Source organism: Stereum hirsutum (genome assembly GCF_000264905.1).
Source record: "Stereum hirsutum FP-91666 SS1 unplaced genomic scaffold STEHIscaffold_15, whole genome shotgun sequence".
Taxonomy (NCBI): Eukaryota; Fungi; Basidiomycota; class Agaricomycetes; order Russulales; family Stereaceae; genus Stereum; species Stereum hirsutum.
In genome coordinates, this window is record NW_006763145.1 from 720,751 (window position 1) to 743,815 (window position 23,065).

At 51.0% G+C, this 23,065-nt stretch overlaps 7 protein-coding genes across 7 annotated transcripts; 6 read left to right on the forward strand and 1 right to left on the reverse strand.

Annotated features, from left to right (window-relative positions):
• Nucleotides 1-110: 110 nt before the first annotated feature.
• Nucleotides 111-2,356, forward strand: STEHIDRAFT_124532 (uncharacterized protein). The gene is made up of 9 exons (XM_007308470.1): nucleotides 111-225; nucleotides 281-357; nucleotides 420-499; nucleotides 562-740; nucleotides 800-888; nucleotides 951-1,051; nucleotides 1,111-1,766; nucleotides 1,827-2,101; nucleotides 2,173-2,356. The coding sequence occupies exons 1-9, from the start codon at nucleotides 175-177 to the stop codon at nucleotides 2,267-2,269; spliced, it is 1,605 nt and encodes a 534-aa protein (XP_007308532.1). The 5' UTR covers nucleotides 111-174; the 3' UTR covers nucleotides 2,270-2,356.
• Nucleotides 2,357-2,619: 263 nt separating this feature from the next.
• STEHIDRAFT_171333 (uncharacterized protein) lies at nucleotides 2,620-4,418 on the reverse strand (the record flags this gene model as incomplete). The annotated part of the gene is made up of 4 exons (XM_007308471.1): nucleotides 2,620-2,990; nucleotides 3,070-3,409; nucleotides 3,477-3,696; nucleotides 4,146-4,418. The coding sequence occupies 4 exons, from the start codon at nucleotides 4,416-4,418 to the stop codon at nucleotides 2,684-2,686; spliced, it is 1,140 nt and encodes a 379-aa protein (XP_007308533.1). The 3' UTR covers nucleotides 2,620-2,683.
• Nucleotides 4,419-8,521: 4,103 nt separating this feature from the next.
• STEHIDRAFT_39171 (Calcipressin) lies at nucleotides 8,522-9,307 on the forward strand (the record flags this gene model as incomplete). Its single annotated transcript, XM_007308243.1, has 2 exons — nucleotides 8,522-8,802; nucleotides 8,872-9,307. Coding segments are annotated over 2 exons (717 nt in total), but the record flags the coding sequence as incomplete, so codon positions are not given.
• Nucleotides 9,308-12,239: 2,932 nt separating this feature from the next.
• STEHIDRAFT_64964 (FAD/NAD-P-binding domain-containing protein) lies at nucleotides 12,240-14,526 on the forward strand (the record flags this gene model as incomplete). The annotated part of the gene is made up of 7 exons (XM_007308279.1): nucleotides 12,240-12,756; nucleotides 12,814-12,966; nucleotides 13,092-13,132; nucleotides 13,185-13,812; nucleotides 13,936-14,074; nucleotides 14,131-14,266; nucleotides 14,326-14,526. 7 exons carry the CDS (start codon nucleotides 12,240-12,242, stop codon nucleotides 14,524-14,526), a joined length of 1,815 nt encoding a protein of 604 aa, XP_007308341.1.
• A 270-nt stretch (nucleotides 14,527-14,796) lies between these two features.
• On the forward strand, nucleotides 14,797-17,045 carry STEHIDRAFT_141711 (uncharacterized protein). The gene is made up of 3 exons (XM_007308472.1): nucleotides 14,797-15,128; nucleotides 15,203-16,126; nucleotides 16,189-17,045. Exons 2-3 carry the CDS (start codon nucleotides 15,382-15,384, stop codon nucleotides 16,857-16,859), a joined length of 1,416 nt encoding a protein of 471 aa, XP_007308534.1. The 5' UTR covers nucleotides 14,797-15,128; nucleotides 15,203-15,381; the 3' UTR covers nucleotides 16,860-17,045.
• An 832-nt stretch (nucleotides 17,046-17,877) lies between these two features.
• Nucleotides 17,878-20,386, forward strand: STEHIDRAFT_124537 (ENTH-domain-containing protein). The gene is made up of 6 exons (XM_007308473.1): nucleotides 17,878-18,210; nucleotides 18,280-18,358; nucleotides 18,848-19,281; nucleotides 19,352-19,562; nucleotides 19,617-19,726; nucleotides 19,781-20,386. Exons 1-6 carry the CDS (start codon nucleotides 18,074-18,076, stop codon nucleotides 20,211-20,213), a joined length of 1,404 nt encoding a protein of 467 aa, XP_007308535.1. The 5' UTR covers nucleotides 17,878-18,073; the 3' UTR covers nucleotides 20,214-20,386.
• A 273-nt stretch (nucleotides 20,387-20,659) lies between these two features.
• Nucleotides 20,660-22,465, forward strand: STEHIDRAFT_124540 (uncharacterized protein). Its single transcript, XM_007308474.1, has 3 exons — nucleotides 20,660-20,715; nucleotides 20,801-22,325; nucleotides 22,408-22,465. The coding sequence occupies exon 2, from the start codon at nucleotides 21,465-21,467 to the stop codon at nucleotides 22,311-22,313; it is 849 nt and encodes a 282-aa protein (XP_007308536.1). The 5' UTR covers nucleotides 20,660-20,715; nucleotides 20,801-21,464; the 3' UTR covers nucleotides 22,314-22,325; nucleotides 22,408-22,465.
• Nucleotides 22,466-23,065: the final 600 nt, after the last annotated feature.

The window sequence follows — 23,065 nt, forward strand, 5'->3', positions numbered from 1 at the left end:
CATCCCATCTTCCTGGAATCTCGAAAGATTTTCGGACATCTAGCTCCCATTGACCTGCTCCAACTTGCGCGCGTGTCCAAAGCCTTTCGTCAGGTCCTGATGGCCAAAAGCTCGGCATGGTTGTGGAGGGCTACATGGAACAACATACCAGGGACGCCATCTGCTCCTGAGGACATGACTGAGCCTGCATGGACCCAGCTTCTGTTTGGTGGTGCCATTTGCTATGTATTAAAAATTCCTGTTATCCCCATGCTTTATGCTGACGATATATGCGCTATAGAATTGCGGTGGCAAGACGAACAATAGAATCGACTTCATGCTGCGCTGCCGAACATGCAATGCTTGTTTGAAGAGCATGTGAGTTGTGTTACTTGTGAAACCAGGATTCTCCCGTTCACACCGCTTTTTTACTTTTTAAGACTTGGAGATAGCGTTTACTTGAACTCGTTAATACTTTCCATACCCCACGATTACCATTGGTGTCTGCCAGCGGCGCAAGGTATGTTTGCTACGGTTTTTCATCTTTCAACTCCCAGAACATTGATTCTTCTTCCGATGCAGTAAATCCAAGAGGAAGGGAGGGCACCCTTGAACACGATCATTGGCGTGTGCAAGACGCCTTCGATCTTGAGGATGAGGTAGCCAGGCGTTCTGCGAGCATTTCTACTGAGGAAGAGCTATCCGTTATCTTGGACACGGTTTTTGAGGAGAGAGCTAAGAAGTTGTACAAGTTGCGAGAGGTAGGAGCACTGTGTGTTGCGCTGTGCTGTCAGGCTCTTATATTTCCGATATCTACTAGCACGCATACGCATGCTTGGCCTGGCATGAAAATCAAGAACTCGAACGAGCAAACGAGCGAGAACAGAGAAAGGAAGATCGTCGGGACAAGTCAGTACTTCTGTCTGTTTTCTTTCTCTACGCTCTATACTGATCAATGTCGAACGAATCAGTATATATAATCGGTTTCTGGCCATGGGATACGAGGAGGACGACATTTGTTCGATATCGCTCCATCGCGAAGTCTGGTGCGACAAGCCCATGTCTGATCGAGGTATGTGGTCCGCTCGCAATGGTCTTCGACTGTGTCCTTGACGACGTCCCTATTTGTAGTCTGGACGCGAATCCTCCCCATTCTTGAGCCGCTCGTACAAGACGCCCTAAACGACCGGCTTCGGGACGAGAGTATCCAGCGCGAGATCGATCGCTGGAGCATCGTTGGTAACCACTACAGGGCCATCTGGTCCACGCGTCCTCCAAGCACACTGGTGTTCTACCCGAAAGACACTGAGCTCTATGAGTTCGACATCATCGCCCCGCTCTTGTCTCGCGACGAAGATTATCTGCCTAACGAGGGTTTCGATTCTCTGATAGCCGAAATTTTCGCCGACGGGACGTTCATTGCACATATCGAAAACTGGGCAGCAACGCGCAAGATCACAATCTTGTCGACCCTTCCTGTCACCCTAGCGCCCTGCCCTGTGTTCACTTTTCCACCGGAGTTGGAGCTCGCAAAGAATGTTTTCGTCGGTCAGCTCGGGGAACACACCTACCAATCCCTGTACGGTCCCGAGATCTTCGCGTTCCGTGGAGATATGCTACCGAGGTTCGATGAGGGTGCACAGAAGATCGTTTTGGCGATGATAGGAATGCTTGGGGAGGACCCAGCGACGATAACGACAAATGGGATGAGCACGATAAAAGCGTTGTTCGTTTGTTTGGATTGTAAGGATAGAGGTCACGTAGACGCCAGAAATTGGAGGGCCCATGCAAGTGATTTCAGAATCCTATTGACCACTTAAATATCTTACATGACTTCGTGTTATTAGATTGATCACGTCCTGACAAAGAACCATCGGTGTCCTGATGACCAGGATCCAAACTGGTTGGCCTTGACGGACGATAATCCAGAATGCGACGATATACTCTCCACCCTGCACTCTTATCCCCCCTACTCTTCGCCTCGATGGTGGGGATGCAAGCATTGCACCTTCCACCTCACGAAACCTCCTGCATACTTCTACGACGACCCTCCGTGTCGCACGCTATTTGACCGTGGGGATTGGATGAACGAGGAAGAGGCGAGACAGCACGTTAGGATTGAGTGAGTCGTTATGTTCTCCATTTTTATTCTTTCATGTTTGTACTTAAGCTGAAGATATCGATTCTGTTCAGGCATGGCATCAGTAGTCCTGTCGTCGACCACGTATACTTCCATCCGTGTCATCGGTATGACAGTTCGAGCGTACACCGGGTCAACATATGCTGGTAATGAGTGTTTGCTTATATGTATCGGTTCAAGTGGCGAAGTTTGTCTTGATACCCTGATACCTTACTACGAATATTTCATTAATAAATGCACAAGTATCAAAGTCTCATCTTTTCGAAGAGACTTTTGTCTCGTATTGCTCGGAGTTCATGCCCTTTTTGCGCTTGTTTGGGTACACGACTTCATCACAGCGTGTCCCCGCTTTTGGGGACATCGACCCCAGCGTCCTCGTGAGCAAAATTGTAAGACACAGCAAGGACTTGACACCGAAAGATCGGGCTGGAATTGGCGTTCGCCACGATAATTTCGCCTGATGTGCGAAAGGCAGAGCAACCAATTGCAATAAAAACACCGCGTAACTTACAAGACAATCATGATCGACCCTCACAAACACAGGCATGGTAGAAGCTGCGACTCCTACAGTCTCGCCACATCCTCCCTGGCCTTCGCCAACAACGTCCAGACCAAACCTGCCGGATCATTCGCCTGCACATGTGCCGCAATCGTCTCTGTACATTCGTCCTGGGACGGCAGACCCTCGATCCGAGCTTCGGCAAGTTGTCGAGAGTTTGGTACGAAAAGGAGAACGATAGTGACCTCTCGTGGTCGTTTCGGCGAGGATGGCGGCGAGAGGTGGTATGTGAGATGCACCTCGTTGTCGGACACGGGTGTGAAGGAGTGCAGGTCCGTGAGCTTGTGCTTAAGGACCAAAAGGGCTCGAAACCTAGTCAACATAATTCGGGGGTTAGTTTACCGAGATACCAGTCAAAGGGTAGTAAGTGAACGAAAGTGGAGATACGAACCAATCATGCCGCCCCACGACCCGCCCATCGCTCCCTTCCCTCCTCCCAACCCGCACTTCCCTCTCGACCTCAGCCCTCTCCGCCCTCAACCTCTCCACATCTCTCGTTCCATCCTTGACACCTTCCTTGACACTAGCCACCTTCTCGTTGGCCTCGGCTAGTTCATCGTCTAGCTTCTGCATTTCCTCTTCTTGCTCTTCGAGGTGGCGTTCGGCCGTGGTGATCGTGAGACGGGGTGGCGGGTGAGCTTGCTTGATACGCGTAAGTTTGAGCCGGGCATCGAGGATGGCCTGGGTGAGGTTCGTAGCTTCTGCTGTCATAGCACGAGCTTTGTTGTAGTCTGCTCCGATTCAACATACATTAGAGTCAGAGTTCCATAGAGACGTAAAAACACACTGAGCACTCACCATCCTCAACCAAGGGCGCAAAACTCCGAACATCTGCATGTCTCTCTGCTAATCGCGCCTTCGCGGCCTTCAATGCGGCCTTCTTCTTGTCGTTGCTGGCCTTCAGCTCTTCGTTGTCGTCAGCGGTGATCAGTGGTGCTTCGTCATTGACGATGATCTTGATGTATTTGTCTTTGGCGTGTTGTTCGAGGTATTGAAATTTCAGTTTACGGAGGAAAGACTGGTGAAGTGGTGTAATGTCAGCATGATTCGAAGTGATGTCTCGTCATCCGAAAGACTAGTGGTGGAAGACGACCGTACGGGAAACACAATAGTGGTTACAAGAAGGTGATAATGTGTAGCCCGCAGATATGACAGCGATAAGTGATTTCTTCAGCCGTACCAGCTACCTCATAGGGTCAAGCTTCTGCTTATGACCATAAGTAATAAGAGCCTGTGCTGAGTCAACAGTGTAGATCATCATTTCTGAGGATCTGTCCATAACTCTATTCAGAATCCCTTCAAGACTCGCACCACAAGGCTAGGTAACAGTGGGAGATAAACGGTAGTAGAAATGAGGGGAAACAAGGCAAAAAAAGGTTGGGTCTACTAGCTCAATAGACGTTGAGCTGAACATACGACTCAAACAAACCCATGCGTCTCAAATATCGGAACAAAGGCTGCACATACCATCTGAGCAGCGACATCTCCCGCCAACGCTTTCGGTGACTTCAATGCCGGGCCACCTTCTCCGGGCACTGCTCCGCCTCCAAGCATGAAGTCCTCCAACACATCGGTGGGTTTCGACTTATATCGGGTCTTCGCCTCGACAATGTTGAAGTCTGTACTCTCCAGGAGGGATTGAAGGCGTTTGGCCGTATCTAGGTTGAGTGGCGAAGACGAGGACGACGCGAGCGACGATGATGCTACCGCGCCTGGGGCCTCCGCTCGTGTAGAGGCCATATTATCTAGGTATCAAAAAGTCAGTTCAAGTGGGATCACAGTGTCAAAATGCGACGAAGGACGCGTCCGTAGCGAGTAGAGGATGAGAGGCGAAACGAAGAGATATTCCGCCGTCACGTCGATCGCGACGCGTTTGAACACGAGATTTACATCACGTGATCATTCGCCGTGAATTGTGGCCCAAATTCAAAGTCTCACATTCTCTTGGAACTTGCTCGGAACCTTCAACACCTCCTTTTCGCTCAGCTGTATCGCCTTTCTGGACACGCCATATTGCTGTATACCTGTCGAAATGCTAAGCCAACCCAGTCCAGATTTTCTTGTGCGATCTGAGGTGCCTCATTCTCCGGATCTAGGCTGTTTCTCGAAAATATTCAGAATATGTTTTTTCGACATTCTGTGTGACTGTTTACAGACAAGAACGAAGCCTTTCCTGGATGTGGTTGAGTAGGTTGAGTCTCTCGCCTGTTGGTGAGGCCGCAGAACACCTTCGCCTTTCGAGCTCACTCTGCGCCACCGACAATCCTACCACCCATGTTCCTCTGCCTTTCTCTTCTATACACCGTCACTTTGGTAACAGTATGTCTGATGACTAGCAGCAAGCCCGTGCTACGCACGGGGATAGCAGAGGAACCGCTTGAGTAGAAATCAAAGCTTGACGAGAAAAAACCTGAAGGGTCTTCCTCGAACTCCGGGTCGAGGCGCTATCGCGCCTCGCCCCTCCGTTCTCCAAAAGACCCTCCAGTTTTGCTCAGGAAGACATGAGGAACATCAGTCGCTGGGTGTGCGCATTGCATCCCCACCAACCTCCTCAACTCCGACCCGAAGACTTTTCATCCATCTTTTTGATGAATATAGTGGATGCCGCTAGCGCCCTCGACATCTCCATTGCAGTCATCGAAAAAGTCGGATTAAGGCTACTTTGAGTCGGCACATCCCGTGTAGCAAAGATCTGTCACAGCTTGAAAGCTTGAAAGCATTCACGTTCACAATGGCGTAAAAATCATTGTACGATCAAGTGGAGCCTCCGATTTTTTCATCCCGCTCCCGCATACTAGGGGTTTTATGATACGGGCGTTTCGATGACCTGGGGCAGAGTTTTATGAGCCCAGAGATCAAAGTGGCGCTGGGTTCCACACTCCCACGAGAGGCTTCGCGCCGCGCTCTGTATCGAGTGCCCCTTGTCCACTCCTTATTTCTGAGTACCGGCATTCCCACCAAGCGCGATGTCCATTGCAAATTGTCGGACTTTGAAAGCTGCCGGGCAAGCCGCATGTCATTTCGACGTGGGCCACCGGAGAACTCACCGAGTTGGCTGGGTGGCACCTATGTGTGAGACCATTGCACATTTTACTCAAGGTACACCATCCCATTAAATCTCATAAAATCTGAAATATTACTTTACATATATTTACTTCATTTGGTTGCGATGGAATTCTTGCACTCTGCTCGAGTGATTTGATATGAGGGTAAGGTCTGTCGTGTAGCTCGTTCACGCTGAAATTAAAACATTCTGTCGCAACCAAATGAAAGAAGCATAGTTTATATTATTTTATATGTAGCCATCTTAGATGTAAATATGCATACCATCGCAGCATTTTGGTTTGCGTGTTCACAAGTGACGGGCCAGCAGCCACTCGGCAGCTCGGCAACGGGAGTAAGCGAGACGCGTCACGGCGGACTTTGAACCTGCTCGCAAAGGGTGAGCGCCGATACTCATTATTTCGGGCTGTCTTTCTTCAGATTTCTCAGGGGATTCTATCCAAGCATGCTTACGTTGCCTATCACGAAGTTTATAGAAGATAATAGATGCTGGGGTGCTGTCACCAACATGCGAGGGCTAGGGCGGAATAAGCCGAACGCTGTTGGCTTCGTCTTCTGCGGGGCCGGCGCTCGAGGTGGAGCAATCTCTGACCAGGCAGAAATGAGCTCTGGGGCCGTATCATAAAACCCCTACTAAGCTGCACACCTTGTGCAGGCCCGCCACAGCATGGAAACCCTATACTTATGGTGCTGCAGGTGGGTCGGGACTAATACATATGCATTTTAGGCCACCATAGCGAGGTCATAAGCTTGGGCTTGAGCTTGAGCCTCCATCTTATAAGTATCTCCGAGAACTTTGTGTGGCTCCGCAACCAACTTTCGAGAGCCTCCTGGTGGCGCTGAGCCAGGCCGCTGTGGGGGTGGCATTCGCTTCATGACCGCCTTGGGACCCACCTGGCCTGACTGTGTCAAGTATGGTTTTGCCTCAGACATACCGGCATACCCTCTTTCTTACAATGAAAGCAGCCAGCCTGTGCGTTACCGCGGGTCTTTCAATACCGTCTGCCTCAGAGCTCGAGGTTACTTACATCTGAGACCATTGACCGTCCCGAAAAAGTTGTACTGGAGTTGACAGTATGAAATGAGCCTCAACCGAGCGGTCTGAATAAGCCCTATACCCGCGCTCTGACTCTGAGACTTGTCTGGACCTGAGCGATGGGCGTAAGGAGAACATGCCAGTGACCGTCCGCGAACTTTCGAGAGCGACGGAATAAGTCCACGTGGAGGTGGCAGTGCAAGTTCGGATCCGGCCGATGCGCCCTAGCCAATCGGATTGCGTCTTTGTCTCTTGTGTCCGCGCTGTAGTATAGTAGACTAGCAGCCAGCCCGTGCTACGCACGGGGCTAGCAGAGGAGCCGCTCGAGTAGAAATGAAAGCTCGATGATAAAAAAACCTGAAGGGTCTTCCTCAAACTCCTGGTTGAGGCGCTATCGCGCCTCGCCCCTCCGTTCTCCAAAAGACCCTCCAGTTTTGCTTTCGGGGCCCTGGTGGGCAGGCAAGACATCCCGTGTGGCATGAAATTCCACGGAGAGGCTTTCACACTCACAATCCCGCATCATGAATGTGATCCTGGTAAGTACCTCAACTGCCATGTAGAGCTCTGCCGTGCGAGGGCTCACCACTTGCCCGCCGCCACAGAGCCTCATACCCTAAGTATTCTGTCAACGCTGGAAAGCGAGTCGAGACCAAAGCATAAGATGCTCATGCCGACAAGATAGGATTGAAAAATCCGCTGCTAAAGCAGCAGGCGCCACCGCCGCCTTATATATCGACGTCGACCGCGCTCAGAACTTCGCGGCGCTACATACAACGAACTTTCGAGAGCATGGTGGCGCTGGGCCACAGCCTGATCGCTGGGTCAGCTGACGAGTGACTCCGGCTATGCCCGGCTTGGCCAGCCAATCAGATTGTCGTTTTGTCGTTTGTCCACGAGCTGTAGTTGTAAGGATATGACCGTCACGCTAGCAAAGATACTGTCATGTCATCCTCTGATCACCGGGAGACGCCCAGCCAAAGAGATCACCTTCGAAGCATGACGAGACTCATCTACGACGGGAGCCTATAAGTATTGCGATCCTCAGCTCCTAAACAGAAGAAAATTATGGCCCAAATCGCTCACTACAAGTGGAATCATGCAGGATGCTTGGCTCAAATATCTATATGCGGAAGGCTTTATACCAGAGGACACCACAGCCACCGGGAAACTGACATCTGGCCTATGCGCTGACGAGTGGCAAATTATCGTCTTCGAGTGTTCAGCAAGCTCCTAACGCTCCCCGATGAATTCAACCTCAATCTCTGCTCTTTGCATCGCCTTTTCCAAGGAATGGCCCAGGAAAGCGCAGCCCAGGAGTACATATCTGACAGAACTCCTGGCCTTCAAACGCAGTTCTGTCAGCGGGATAGACTGGGCCGAGTACAAATGGCAGTGAGATCGACGTGGAGTACCGGGACAATAAAAGACGGATACGACAGGAAAAATAAGCTGTTGTCTTGGCTGTTTCCGATAGAACATGCTCGACGGAATAACTGCTGCGAACGCTGTGGCCCGGGACAAGAAGTCGTGCACACGCGCGCCGCCACACAAAAAGGCGGTGTGCATTACGTAAAGCGTGGTAACCGACGTGAAAAAGTATTTGAGGGCAGCTCGCGTTTTCTTTTTCACAACCACCATCCTCTCCCCTCCACCCTCCCTCTTCAATCTTCAAGCTTCAGTCTCGGGCTCTCGAACTTTATAATTGACGCATTTTCGCGTAGAGAACACATTTTTTGTGACCATCATGCCGGGTATCGTGAAGCAAACGTCGTCATCACCGTCGCCGCCGCGTGCCCCCTCACCCCAGCGCACGAACACGGTCTGGCTTACTTCTCTACCTCCCCCATTTTTCCATCCTGTTGCTCTCGCTGCACTCAGAGACCATTTTGAGAGTTATGGCGAGATTCACACGTGGGCGCCTATAAGGTCGTTCGCTAGAATCATGGTCGTCTATATGGATGAGGACGAGGCAGAATCCGCGAAGATCAACTGCGATGGTTTGACTATCGAGAAGACCTCTGAGACGTGCGTAATCTTCTCATATATTGGCTCATTTCATGCTCATTTTTTTCTTCTTTTTGATGATTCTTGTAGTGCGGAGTTTGTGTTGCGGGTATTCCGCGGCGATCCTACGCCAACAGTCGTAGACCCCAAGGGGCGATATCTTCATCCCCCAGCTCTAGAGAAGAATTTTCTTATCTCCCCTCCCGGTTCTCCACCTGTCGGTTGGGAACCAATCAAAGAGGACCCTCCGAACTCTGCGCCCCTTGCCGACGACCTCATAGTTGCTCTTCGTAATCTGCAGGTCGCCGAGCTTAGCCATCTCCACGATGACAGCCTTCATGGCCACGTGGACAATAAGGGTGTGGAAGTACTGCTGCACCCTGAAGATGGCGCGGGTATTGGTGTGTATGTAGAGGATTGTGATGTGGATGAGCAAGACGAGATGGTGCAGGAGAATGATTGGGCGTATGGGGAGGACAACCCCAATAGGATGCAGTGGAAACCTATGCCGACAGCGATGCCACCACCTATCGCCACCTAGACGTCCTTTATCTCTTTCGTCGTTGTACCTGTATGGTGAGTGGTGTTACCTTTCTTGTCCTTCCTTTTTCTTTTCCTTTTCTGGAGCGATGAGCATTATCACAGACCTGTACCGATCCCACGGGATATGCGGATTTGTTATATCCTAGTTATTCTGACCTTTCATCATTCTTTTCTCATCCATGTCGAGTGCGCCGACGAATGGTCACTGACAAACCTTCTGTTGTCTAGAACATATCCTACCGTATCCACCATTTACATATTCCTAAACACTACCATCACCATGTGAGTTATTCCCCTATTTTCTCGTACACCATCACCACCCCCCACTTTCGTATGATGACCCAAATTCAGACCTGTTCTGCCTTCCTTCACGGGAAGATGGAGACACCGAATTATTGCCTATATTCCAGCTGACTCTCCTCCCCCTCCTCCCCCTTCATGCATTCGTCGTCATACCCAATACTAACGAACCCTTTTCCAGTTTCATCCATTCTCACGCCACGTCACCGTGCTACATCCTACATCGGGCATCGGAGCTTCGATCTTATTCTCTGCTGTACTATATGGACTATGAAACTGGTGCCGTCTGCCCTCATCGCTGTTTGGTTATGTTCTCTGTTATGTTTTTTGTTCTCGCTCTGGAGTTACTTATCGTCGTTGGGTTATTTGCGGGTGCAGGCCGTTGTTATTGGACCTTGTACTATAAAATGTCTTACGTATACGTATACCATTATGGATCAGATTTGTTTTTGTGTGGCAGCAGATTGTGCCGGTCTTCGAGTTGTCTGGGACGACTGCGGGTGCGGAGCTCGTTGAGGACGTCGGTCTTGAAGTGCCCCATCAGCACGAATATGACCCTCGAGACTTCAGTACTTCAGTTCCGCCCCTCACAGCCCCCAAATATTCATGCAGGTGTAACTACGCTATATCAATAGTACGTCTCGACAAAATCGTCGATAATGTCCAAAAGAAAGTCGTTGTTTGGGCGGCCCGCCGACCCGCAGATTTCCCGTAGTCCCAGAACCCTAACCCTGAAGTCAACCGCGATGCAATGTCACGGTTCGTGCCGCACCTCCCCGCGGCCCTCTCCCATTCTCTGCCTAAGGCTTCCTCTCAGATGAACAATCTGGAAACTCTATCTAGGCGCACTATCGGCTCGTTTATACCATGCAATCTTCTAGCGCCTACTCTACACCTGGCGAACCGCGTGTAAGCTTTCAAGTTTGCGTTATTCGTCATTCAGGCTCTTCCGTAGCTCGTACATTGTGTCGCCAACTCGGTCGGGAGAGAAGTCTTCAGGACTGTATATGCATAAACAGATGCGATCTCTCTGCAGACATTGCTATTATTTTCGTCGTCATGCCTCCAGCAGAAGGATTTACTTTATTCCGCACCATCGTATTTTCTCCCAGCGTACGAAGCGCTGATGACTTTCTGTGTCCCCTGCCCTGACCCACCTTTGCATGTCCGAGGTGATACTCGTGCTAGAGTTCAGTCAATCGCTGCCTAGGGTCATCTATGTCGTGAAAAACTCTGGAAGGTTCAGTCATCGTGTGGGCTCGTGGGTTCACGAAGTTAGGACGATCCGAACTGTTACACATCTAGAGGGTCCACGAGACGCTCTTCCAACGGCTTTGTCCTTGTGAAAGGGGATAAGGGGAAGTCGGTGAGTGTCATCTATGTATGGTTTGCTGAGTGCACGCATCGGGAATGCTGAACTACGTGTATGACCCCAGTGAATTCTCCGTCAGCGCAGGGGTCGTCCGAGTCAACCAGCGTTACTCCTTACATCGAGCGTGCCTTCCAGCGCAAGACGCCCCTCCCAGGACACGGAAATATACTGCAATGCTCAGCGCTTTCCCTGTCGTGAGCATCTGAACAATTCTACCTCCGAGTCAGGGAATGTCCTGGACGGAGTAGGCGTTTAGATTTTGCTCAAGCTCTGCTGATTGCTTGTGTTCTAAAGTTGAGTTGTTGACTGACACCTAGCTCCATGGAGTTTTATCTCCGAAGAGCCTGTCCATATTTTCGCGTATGGATTTGACATATGTACTCACTCCAGCGAGGCCAGGTGACTGTTAATTCGCGTCACTACTAACAAGCGATTATATTGCTGACAAGTGCAGGAGCAAGAATATTGTGTGGTCTTCTGTTGCTGATGTGGGAGTGTTGTGACATGTTCACGGTGTCTCTACGGCATGATACTAACCTCCAAGTTTGGAAGTTCGGACGGCCACCATAGAGCGTCGAGACGTTGACGCTCTATCTGTATCAGATTCATGCAGGTGAATCGCTTCGCATGAGCCGAACAGATGCCTTCGTACCTTTACCTTACCTTCCGACTGACGCCACTTCTTCGAACGAAGCGATAGCAATCTATAAGTCCATGCCCCAAAGCAGAGTTGTGCACCTTGCCGTCAGCACCTTCCGGACAATGCCTCCGTGCAAAGACGCCGTAACCGTTACATGCCGCCGGTATGTGGTAGTTTTCAGGTTGAACAAGCCTGGCAGCTTTTCTTATACTCACTGGGGCTCAGAAAGCCCTGAGATGACAGGCATTATCCAGTACGGAATCTCCCCTGCACTATCGTAAAGCATGACTTATCCATGATCTGCACAGGTCAATTCTCTGGAAAATGTCATGTCAGCGCCAATAACTAACACCTTATTGTTCTGGCCACTAATTCGGTAGACCCTGACTCGAATTCGGCTATGATCGTTATGTCTAACGAGCTTCTGCGGCTTCCACGCTTAGGGTCGCTACTTGCTCTATCCAGACTGGTACATACGCGCTCCTGCGGACCTGATTGCTATGATAATTTGAGTCTCGAGGCCAGTGCCATCATACAAGGTATAAATATGATCGGTTGGAGAAGGGAGCCCTGCTCGTTCAAACCCCCTATCGTTCTGCCGCTATGTCTCCCGACCCAACTGCCATAGCTACGTCTTGGCTCACCGATTTCTCTCGCTCCGTCCAGGACGAGGATATCGCTGCCCTTACCTCGTACTTCCTTCCTGACGGCTGGTTACGAGACCACCTCATCTTTACTTGGGACACCCGCTCGCTTCTTGGGCACGAAGCCATCTCTGCATACCTCTCTAACACACTCTCGTCGGCGCAACTCTCGAATATCAAGATCCACGATGCACCGTTCTTGCACCCAACCTACGGTTCTGTCACGCCCACCTCTCTCGGAGTGACATTTGCGTTCGCCTTCGACACTCCCATTGCGCATGGTAAAGGTTTTGTTCGGTTGCTCCCGCGAGGCGAGCATTGGAAGGCCCTGTCTGTCTTTACGAGTATGGCTGACCTGAAGGGCCACGAGGAGGAGGGAGCGGAATTAGGCTCATGGGGTGGTCATACATTGTCGTTCGAGTCTGTGCTCCAAGAGAGGAGGGCACAAATCGAGAGCGAACCCCATGCTCTCATTGGTATGTCGTCATTACATTTTTATGCTTACAGCTCTCCTTGCTGACTCGTGGTATTAGTCGGAGCTGGTCAAGCTGGGTTAATGGTTGCTGCTAGGTTCAAACAGATGGGTATCCGGTCGATTGTTTTAGAAAAGAATGCGCGAGTAGGGGATAACTGGCGCAAACGATACCCCACTCTGAGCTTGCATACGCCCAAGACTAATCATGGATGTGAGTTATGTCGTCTGTATTAATGTTTGTCCTCTAGCTTATGATGCACTCGCGACAAGATCTTTATCATTCTTGTAAGTCGATTGGTCACTGTTCCTATAATAACCCTAATAAGTGATCTCCAGACCCATCAACATGGCCCACTTACTCGCCAAGAGACAAATTAGTGCGTCATCCAGCGCTTCACTTCGACGCGCAGCTAGCTCATCACCCTTTAGGCCGATTTTATGGAGTTCTATGCCACAGCTCAGGAGCTCGTCGTTTGGACAAACTCTACTCTGTTGCCCCAACCTGCGTACAACCCCGAGACGAAGAGGTGGACCGTAACGATCGACCGGGATGGTACTGAGGTTCGCCTTAGTCCTTCCCATATCGTCATGGCTGCTGGCGCGGTCGGCCCTCCACGCATCCCAAACATACCGACACTCAACTCCTTTGCCGGCGAGGTCCTTCACTCTTCTGGATTCAATGGCGCGGCTCCGTACAAAGGCAAGCGCGTCGTTGTCGTCGGCGCAGGCAACTCGTCCGCCGACATTTGCCAGGACTGCAGCTTCCAGGGTGCATCGTCTGTTACTATGGTGCAGCGGTCATCCACGACAATCGTGAAGAATGAGTTAGTCCATGATATGGTCATGGTTTCATTTCCGGAAGGAGAACCGACGGAAGTCTCTGACTTCAAGAACACGTCGATGCCTTGGGGTCTCAAGAGGAAGGTTATCTTGGAGACCAAGGACGTCATCGCTGAGATGCACCGGGAGATGCACGAAGGTCTTCGGAGTCGAGGGCTTGATGTGAATCTGGATGATGGTACGGGGACCTTCCTGAAGTTCCATTCTAACTACGGAGGTAGGCTTTTCTTCTTCTCGCACTGCCTCGTACAAATATTGATGAATCGTCCCTATCTAGGATATTGTATGTTTTGTCTATTTAAATTTCACGATCATCTGAAGCTGAGTTTTACTATCACAGGGCAAGACGTAGGGACTGCTCAACTCATCATCGATGGGAAGGTGGGTATTAAGCATGGCGTCGAGATTGCGCGGTGCAACAAAAACACCATCGTCTTCTCCGACGACTCTGAACTCGAAGCCGATGTCCTGATTTTCGCGTATGTCTACTTCACTCCATTAATTCCTATGCCGACGACTAACGAAGAATTGTTAGGACTGGTCAACAATCGTCTCTCGAGGCTTACAAGAAGGTCTTCGACCCGAGATTGATAGAGCAGACACCTCACCTATGGGGCTTTGACGACGAGCAGGAACTCCGTGGTGTCTTCCGCCGAACGTCGCACCCTGCTGTGAGTGAGGCCATTATGACTTTTTTCATACTGCGACTCACCATATGCTCTGGGACCAGCTATGGTTTGCCGGGGGAGATTTCGGTGTATGCCGTACTAGTTCAAAGAATTTGGTGAATCCTCAGGTTTCATGCTCATGGATCGTTGCTGATTTTATCATCTCTAGGCTCTCCTCATCAAGGCCACGGACCTTGGCATCGTTGGAGAGTGAACTATCCAAAACGCCGTTTTGTACATCCTGTCCGCAAAAAAATCCTTGATCTCGTAAAATCTTTTTACTAGTAACAGTTTGACTGGAAGCGAATGCTTTCGCTGGTTATATGCTAGAAATTTTTGGTGTTGAATCCTGGAGCCATACATTTGAGTCAAACCGACTATGAGAGCGAAAAGAAAGCCTTGAGAAAACCACATTTATGGACTCGATCCACGTGACGCGAAATCTCATTCACATGCCGTTACACGTGTGTTGACTTTGACGCGTCTCGTTCCAGATTCCAGACGTCTTTCTCGAGCAACGTCGACCATCCTGAACGAAATCAAGTTGACATCCGTGTAGATCTCCGTCATCCTTGTATCATATCTTCTGTGGTCCCCATATCCGCAAAGTTTCCTATCGTGCTTTAATCTTGGACGAGCTGATTGGTCTTGATTAAACCTGTGCAGTCAGAGTGCCTGTCTTCAGCTATTTTTCGAACTTGTTTCGGAGTAGAACGCCCTTCTTCGTCAACACGTCCCCTCCGACCTAACCACTGGGTTGCACTCCAGGAGTTTCCTTGTACTTCCTCTGCTTTACAGAACTCAAGAAACCCACGCGAGTCAGAAAGAGACCTCGAGTATCTAACAGGAAGCGGATCGTGGCAGTGTACGTCCCAAATCCAGCTCTACTTCTCCATGTACTGAATTTTTGCTCTGACGGCCCCGCTCACTGCATGATAGCACGAGTCAACGACCAGGACAACAACCATATTAGTCTCAGCCGCCCAGGTCGCACCGAGTCAATTGCCCGAATCCGTCTATTAGTGTTGGATACCAACTTGTTCCAAGCATCCTGCCACCCGTGTTCTCCGACCTCCGACGTATTGATCGAAATTCCCGCCTGATTCGAACCGTACAAAATGGCCCACTCATCACCTCATGTCACGCCGTTCATTCCACCCCTCCCAGAGATTCACGGCGGGCCCCCCTCACAACAAGGTCCCGTTATCCCTCCCGTTATCCCTCCCTTCTCTCCTTCAGGGTCCATTCCCCCCTCATTCGGACAACAAACACCAAGCCAAGCGTCGAACGGGTACCTCAGTCCATACGGCACTCCTTACTACCCACCTACACAAATGGCCCCACCAGGCTCGTACTATATGCCTACCGTCAATCTCCCAGACGGTGGCCCGCCGCCACCCGCGATGAATCACAACATTCCCCGTGGAGGGTCACAACCGCCGCAACCGGGCTTCTCTTCGGATTGGACAGGTTTTCCTCCACCACCCCCTTCTCAAGGGACACCGTGGGGCCAACCCGCACCGCCTCCTCAAGGGACGCCGTGGGGTCAACCAGCGCAGATACCAGGTCAATGGGGTGCACCTCCTCCACCTCATCCTTCATATACGGGTTACAACAACTTTCAACAGCCACTACCGGGAGGGTATGCACCCCCGCCTCCTCCCGCTTTTGGCGGCTACGGTGGTCCTCCTGGGTATGGCGGACCATCCTGGGGATATACGCCCAGTCCTTATGCCCAGCCGCTTCCCGGTGGATGGCCGCCGCAACAATCAGCACCGCCACCCATGCCACCCATGCAAATGCATCGTGTAGCACGAGCAGACAGAGGCGATAAGGTAGGCCATTTTGAGGCGGGCGCTCATTGTACGTCCTTCCATTCCGCAAGCAAGAATGTCCTGACTGTGCTGATTTCCAACCAAATCCAGACGGTCCTGTCCTGAAACCAATGCTCTTGAAGATTGTTCGTGCGGACCTTTCAATCAACCCACTCCTTCAACCTCTACCTATTGAAGACCCCCCTGAACCACGACTCATCTGGAATATGCTCTTTTCGACTGCGCTCTGCCGTCGTTCGACTGACCCTATAGATCGCTCGTGGTCTGTCGGTCGCCAGGAGCCTGCCACTTTCCCTCGCGTCTCCTCCATTCGTCTTCTCTCGCGGACTATTCCCTGGCTCATCGATATCCCCGCGTCCAACCCTGTTATTGGCGTCACTTGTGGCGACGTCATCGAACAGCTCTCCGACTACCTACAAGGTCGGATCTCGAAGAAAGACTTTGACAAGGCTTCTCGCGAGACGCAAGAGGCTCTGAAGGCGACGTACCATCATAATCGGAGTAGGGACGAGGGCGTTCCGGGAGGCAGACTTGGGGAGGGGTTGAAGAGGCTGGATTGGTTGGGACCGAAGACGATGTGGGGAGGGCTGGAGAAGAACGATGCGTTGGTGAGGGAAGTTTGTGACGAGGTGTTGCCGTGTATATTGGAGTTGAAGTGTGATCCGAGACCGATCGCGGACGACGATGTGAGGGTTCAAAGGGAGGGTAGGAGAAGGTCGAGGAGTGCGAGGAGTAGCAGGAGGTCAAGCCCAGGACATTGAACCTGAAACCGGCGAATTGAATGTGGATATGTTATCAGTATTGGGTGGATATGCTTCTGTTTCCTTTTATATTCCTTTTCATATCCAAAGCGCATGATGCTATTGTACTCCACGTCCCTCGTCATTACTATGTATACCTGTTGTATGACCCATACCATGCTCAATATTTTATCCTCGTCTGTACCCACCATCACGTACGAGAAAGAATTCGAAACAGATCATGGTACGCACCAACACTTGCGCCACAACGTCAGAGCCACCCAGGGCCTCCCAGGGCTCTCAGCCACACAACGCCAACACGTGTTCATGAATCTCAAAGCGGAAGATGAATGGAAAGTCGTCTCTTTTGTTTCTCGACCTCTTCATCGCACCATCCCTTTCGAGCCTTCATTTTCTCATAGTCTCGAACGGCTTGTACTTTGATTGAACATGATCGAAGCTGCGTCGAGACTCGACGAAGGCCTCGAAGGTGCCACTGGCGCCACTGGGTCCTGCGGAATTCCCCCAGATTCCTCCATCCCTCGAAAAACTCTTCCCCCACACCCTCCGCATCATCCTCCAATTTTATCGCTGTGCCACGTCTCCAAGCCTGTTCATTTTCATCGCCCTGCTCTCGAACATCCTCACAAGGAAAAGGTCTTTGCGGCAAAGTTCTCGATGATCTGCTAGTCATGACTCAGCATCCACATGAGTAATCCCGCTCCGATTTTGCACGCATTCATAATCGCCTGTTCTCAATGCCACAGCTGTGGTCTGTTAATTTGGCAGCCGCGAGGCTGTGAGTGGATCTGGACTTTGGAATTCATCCGCTCATGGGTCCCACAATGGATTTGCCAACGGGGAACGTTTGCTCGGCATGAGAATATCTCGTGGTGCGGCTAGCGCTTTTGATTATCCCAAACCGGCAGTGGTATGATTATTATCAGCGAGATATCCCCTTTAACAGATCCAGGTGTTGTGACCGCCCACATATAAATGGTGGGATCCTGAGCCCGCTCGTGGACCCCACTTCGGACTGCGCCCCCTCTCGCGAGTCGCAACCCCCCAAAGCTGGGATCCCTACGCTTCACAGCTTAATCTACGTTAAACACGCAGCCTGTCGAAGTCTCCCATACTTTGCTTGGATCTACTGCGAAAGCCAGTCTCTGCTATACTAACTCCTACACTGGCGCTTAGCTCTTGTCCTGCATACGCCGTGTCTTCCATTTTCAGTCATGAAAGGCGCATTTCGAGTAACGAAGAACCTTGGCTACTCAAGTACCGAGAACAAGGTCCGGAATGCAACAAGTAACTCCAACACCCCTCCATCTGGCCAACAAATGCATGAGCTCGCTGTACTTTCGTATGATAGGTACGCTCAGATCCAACCAGATGATGGTCACAGTTCCGGATGGTAACACTTGGTTACGACTTGCTTCAGGACTGATTTTGCTGAAATCATGGAGGTGCTGGACAAGAGATTGAACGACAAGGGAAAAAATTGGAGGCATGTATACAAGGTGCGTATATCATCTCACAGGTGTGACGGTACGGTCGCTCTCGGTGTGGAGTGCAAGCCTGCGTTTTTGGCCGTTGGAGAAGGTATTGCTACGTGCATCAGCCTGCTCCGGTTGTAGTGCTGCGGGAGGTGGCGCAACGCAGCGAGCTTGTTCTGAATCTGGCGGGGCGCTACGGCCGGCCGTTTGCTATGCATCAGTGCGTCATCTTCGGCTCGGCTTCAGGAGGCTCAACAGCTGTTGATTGCACTGCACGATTCTTGGTATCGGTGATTGGTTCGGACTTGGATGACTACGTTCTGCCTACTAAGAGTACTCTTCGTGCTTTGTAGCCAGTAATGATGTCGAAATAAGCTTGATCGGACACCGAAGCCGCTGACTAGTTCTGAGCAGTCACCGTCGGTTATCATGGCCCCTTTGCCTTTTTGTTGTCATTCCTATTACTGAGTGGTCTGTAACACCCGCTAACCCGCATGCCATCGTGTTCAACAGTCCCTTTGTGTAATCGACTACCTTCTACACACCGGCTCGCCTGCCGTAGCTGCATACTTCCGGCAGAACATATACCTCGTCAAGACCCTACGCGACTTCCAGCATATTGACGAGGAAGGAAAGGATGCCGGGTCGGACGTGCGCGTTAGGGCGAGGGATGTAGCGACGTTGTTGATGGACGATGTGAAATTGAGGGAGGCGAGAAGTCGGAGGAAGGCGATGAGGGCACGGATGATGGGGTCGGGAAGTGCAGATTCGACTCTCGACGACGAAGGAAGAAAGAGTACAGGGAGTGCCGATGAAGGAAGGAAAGGGCATAAGAGGTTGACGAGAGAAGAGACTGATTTGGCGAGGGCGATCAAGTTAAGCGAAGAGGAAGAGAAGGAGAGGCTGAGGAAGGTAGCGGAGGGTGGGGGATCTCTGTTCGATAATATGTGCGTATCCATCGTGACATTTCCTCTCGGTTTCTCGGTTTTGCTGACTTCTGCGTGCAATTTACTGTAGAGAGACGCCACTCATTGACCTCTCCACGGAGGACTCTGCGTCACGGCAACCACCACCACAGGTCGCGATGATACAACCTCAGTACACCCAGGCCTTCATTCAACCCCAGTATACGCAGGCGATGGTACAACCACAGATGACCAGCATACCCACCCAATTCACTGCGTACGACCCTTACGCCCAGCAAGCCCAATACGACGCCATGGTTCAGGTCGGTTCTCTTATGCATAGTTTTATCGATATCGTTTCTCATCGGTTAATATAGGCGGAACATATGCGACAGCAGGCAGAAGCACAGCAACAGTTCCTGCTTGCCATGCAGGCGTCTCAGCAGCAGCAGCAGAAGCCGCTCGCACCGCAACCAACTGGATTTGGGTAAGCATGTCAGCCTCACCTCCCATTATCTCTTCACTTACAGTATCTCTACAGATCGAACAACCCCTTCGCCCAGCCGGATTCTTTGTCTACTCCGGGAACACCTTTCCAGAACACCACCACACCTTCAACTCCCAATTACCCGTTCCTTTCGCACACACCCGAACCCTCATCCTTCCGCTCACCGTACAGTTCGCACCACTACACGAAATCTACGCCCGCGCTCACCCACCGCTCCGCCACCGCCTCCTCGCACGCTTCCTCTGTGCCACCCAAAACACCGGACAGCTCTGAGTATGCGCATAGTCAGCTGGAGAGACTGTTCAAGAGTAGGATCGAGGGTGGGGATCTGGAGGGCGGTGTGGATACATTTGGGAACACAGGTGGGTTGAGATATGGTGGGACGGCTTATGGTCAGTTGGTCGCACAGAAGACGGGGCAGGGGATGATGGGGCAGGGGACTGGGTATGGTGCATATGTACGGTGATTAACATCTCAGGGAAGGTTTTTCCTTCCAGACGGATCGGCTATTCGTACGCTATATAGAACGTAGATTACTCTTGCTTTCCTTGAATAATTGTGTATTTGTGCCAGTGTTGTCGTCTTCGCTGTCTTATTATATTGCCCATGACATATGCATATCCGCTATCACTATTTGACATGACCATGATTGATTTTATACACTGAGACGGAGAAGGTTTTGGGACGAAGTGAAGAGCTTCGAGCTAACCTTCTGAAATTCCCACTGTGGCAATCTTGCGCCACACCATTACCAACGACCCGGGTTCACCCGAGTTCGAGCGCGAACCTCCGGCGTGACTCAGAGTTTTCTTTCTGTAATGTACACGATGAGCGCGTTATTGTGGTCCTAGGTTAGCACATACCCCCTATCGAATTGTCTCCGTTTAATGCCTAAACCGCCTTGTGACACAGTATTCGTCCACGAATAGTAACTTACACTGAACCGTTTCACCTCATTGGCTCTCCCTGTAAGTTCCGATTCAGAACAGTTCCTCCATTGATTTTGTTCGCTGCGTTCAAGATGTACTCATTGTGGTAAACATATGCGTGCAGGAGCAACCCTACCGCGAACCTGCGCGCGACTAACATCGCATCTGCCGCCGAAAACCCCGCTATGGATCGATTGCCCAATGAGTTACTCACTACAGTATTGGAACTTACTGTCTCTACCGATACATCGGTCTTCGACATCTCGAAGCCTCCGTGGACCACCGGCTACGTCTGCCGCCGATGGCGAAACCTCTCATTAGGTGTTGGCGCCCTCTGGCGTAACATCACGATCAACATTAGCGAATGTAGTGCTAGTCCGTTCAGTGGCCAGATGCGAACCCTGGAGACCTTCCTCGCTCGCTCCCGGAATCAAGGCCTTTTCGTCCGCATCAAGGGATCAGAGAATATCTCAGAATTTGCCTTTTGGAGAATTCTCCAGAAGTCTTGTCGCATTCAGGATCTCGAGGTCGAGCTCTGCATAGAAAGCTTCAACCTCTTCAGGTACCTCGACAACCCATTCCCTTTCCCGTCCTTGCAAAACCTTGTCGTCAAAAACTCCTCTTCGCCCGTCCACGGTAGCCCCCACGGTGTGTTCCGAGATTTTTTAACTGTAGCGCCCCAGTTACGCAAAGTCGTCTTCGGAGAGGGCTTCGGTTGGGACGGACATATGATAGTGGCCCGTTGTCTACCGGCTGCTCAGTTAGTCGACATAGAAATTCATGACGACATGGATCCCACCGAGTCCTGTCTCTCGATTCTCAAGTCTTGTCCCCAACTGCGCAGCTTATGCCTTCCCAGGGTCACTTCCGACTGCGAGAAGAGCATGTTCCCCGATCCAGTCCGTCACGACAATCTGACGTCGCTGACCATACGATGCGACTGGACCGTCCCGGGCGAGGACGAGGACGAGGACGATACCTCCAGTATTTTCGACTTCATCGCACTCCCTTCGTTGTCGTCCTTGATCTTCAAATCAGATTGGAGCATGAACCTTCTGTCCTTCGTCGGGGCTCTGGCACCCCCTGTCATCCAATCTTTCATCGCGCGCTCATCATGCACGATCCGACATCTCCGCATCGACTCTACTGTCACCCTATTTGAATACTTCTGCGACTTCCTTGCCGTCGTCCCGCTACTCGAAGTCCTAGAGTATCGACCATCGGATCCTATGAGACTCCCGACACCATTCATGGACTCTCTCGGTGACTCCTTTATGCACATGCTGCATTATGACCCCGATGAGGATAATACACGAATTCTCCTTCCTCAACTCAAGACCCTAATCATGGAGGACTGCCACAACTTCGGAAAGGATTCGTTTTTCCCCTTCATGGTTGAGAGCCGATACGGCCTTCGCGATGGATCGGAGGTTGCCAATTTGGAGAAAGTCTCGTTTATAGTGGAAGATGACTTAGGACCGGATGGAATGGACGCTCTGACAAGTCTTATGATTCGGGGATTGGATGTGCGACTTAAAAGGAGGCTCTGGGAGAATGAGAAAGAGGGAATAGAGGCAATCAATCCAGCGAAGTCCTTGATTCATTCAATCGTGCAAGTTCTGCCTAGTCTTGGATGATCTTCCACTTAGGTGAGTGTACCGAACCCAGGGATTTTGGTCAGCTCTTATACATTCGTCTAAATATTGATCTTGCAACATGTCGTATCTATAGCTTAAAAATTGTATAAACAGGTGGGATGTACAGCTCGTACCTAGTTGGTAGGCCACCGGGTGACTCGTGTGGCGTTGTGTAGGATAGAAGGAATGCCCTCTTGCATCGCTGGGGTAATTATCTCAAACTCAATGACCGTGTCCTGGTCTTATTACCGGACTGCGGGCTCTCAGACGCTTGGACTGCAGAGGGGGTTGAGAGGCAAATACGTGACGGTCGCCCAATGCTGCGCTAGAGATGGTTGTCGACTAGTCAAAGCAACATCAAAGATGGCCTTTCGCAAGTGCACTCGACGCTGTCCGGAGAGAAAGCCGGTGTACTGTGGTCACTATCCTCCTGTTGTCATTTGAGCTGACGTCTATGCCTTTTCTTACAGTCCGCCATAGGCCATCTCGTACCAATTTGAATGCAATTGATCGGCTCATTCGCTTTCAAGCCGCCAAGTCAAGTTGGCTTGCAGCACAAGTAGATGATAATATGTGTCCTGTCTGCGGATGGTGACTTTGCAGCCAGTTCCGTCGTTGGCCCTGCATTTGTCCACATTTCATTTCACTTCTTTATCGTCGGCCGAAGGTGAGCTGTCTCTCATGCAATGGGTGCGTCTGCACTTCGAGCTCGTTCACTCGCACAGCGATTGAGGTTGCATACGCTGTCTAAT

Excerpts from the sequence above, each read along its gene's own strand:
- STEHIDRAFT_124532 (XM_007308470.1), top strand. The coding sequence starts at position 175 with ATGACTGAGCCTGCATGGACCCAGCTTCTGTTTGGTGGTGCCATTTGC. Across the intron at positions 358-419 it reads AATGCTTGTTTGAAGAGCAT|ACTTGGAGATAGCGTTTACT; the intron begins GTGAGTTGTGTT and ends TTACTTTTTAAG. Across the intron at positions 741-799 it reads AGTTGTACAAGTTGCGAGAG|CACGCATACGCATGCTTGGC; the intron begins GTAGGAGCACTG and ends GATATCTACTAG.
- STEHIDRAFT_141711 (XM_007308472.1), top strand. The coding sequence starts at position 15,382 with ATGGCCCACTCATCACCTCATGTCACGCCGTTCATTCCACCCCTCCCA. Across the intron at positions 16,127-16,188 it reads TTTTGAGGCGGGCGCTCATT|ACGGTCCTGTCCTGAAACCA; the intron begins GTACGTCCTTCC and ends AACCAAATCCAG.
- STEHIDRAFT_124537 (XM_007308473.1), top strand. The coding sequence starts at position 18,074 with ATGAAAGGCGCATTTCGAGTAACGAAGAACCTTGGCTACTCAAGTACC. Across the intron at positions 18,211-18,279 it reads GCTGTACTTTCGTATGATAG|GACTGATTTTGCTGAAATCA; the intron begins GTACGCTCAGAT and ends GACTTGCTTCAG. Across the intron at positions 19,563-19,616 it reads AATACGACGCCATGGTTCAG|GCGGAACATATGCGACAGCA; the intron begins GTCGGTTCTCTT and ends CGGTTAATATAG.
- STEHIDRAFT_124540 (XM_007308474.1), top strand. The coding sequence starts at position 21,465 with ATGGATCCCACCGAGTCCTGTCTCTCGATTCTCAAGTCTTGTCCCCAA.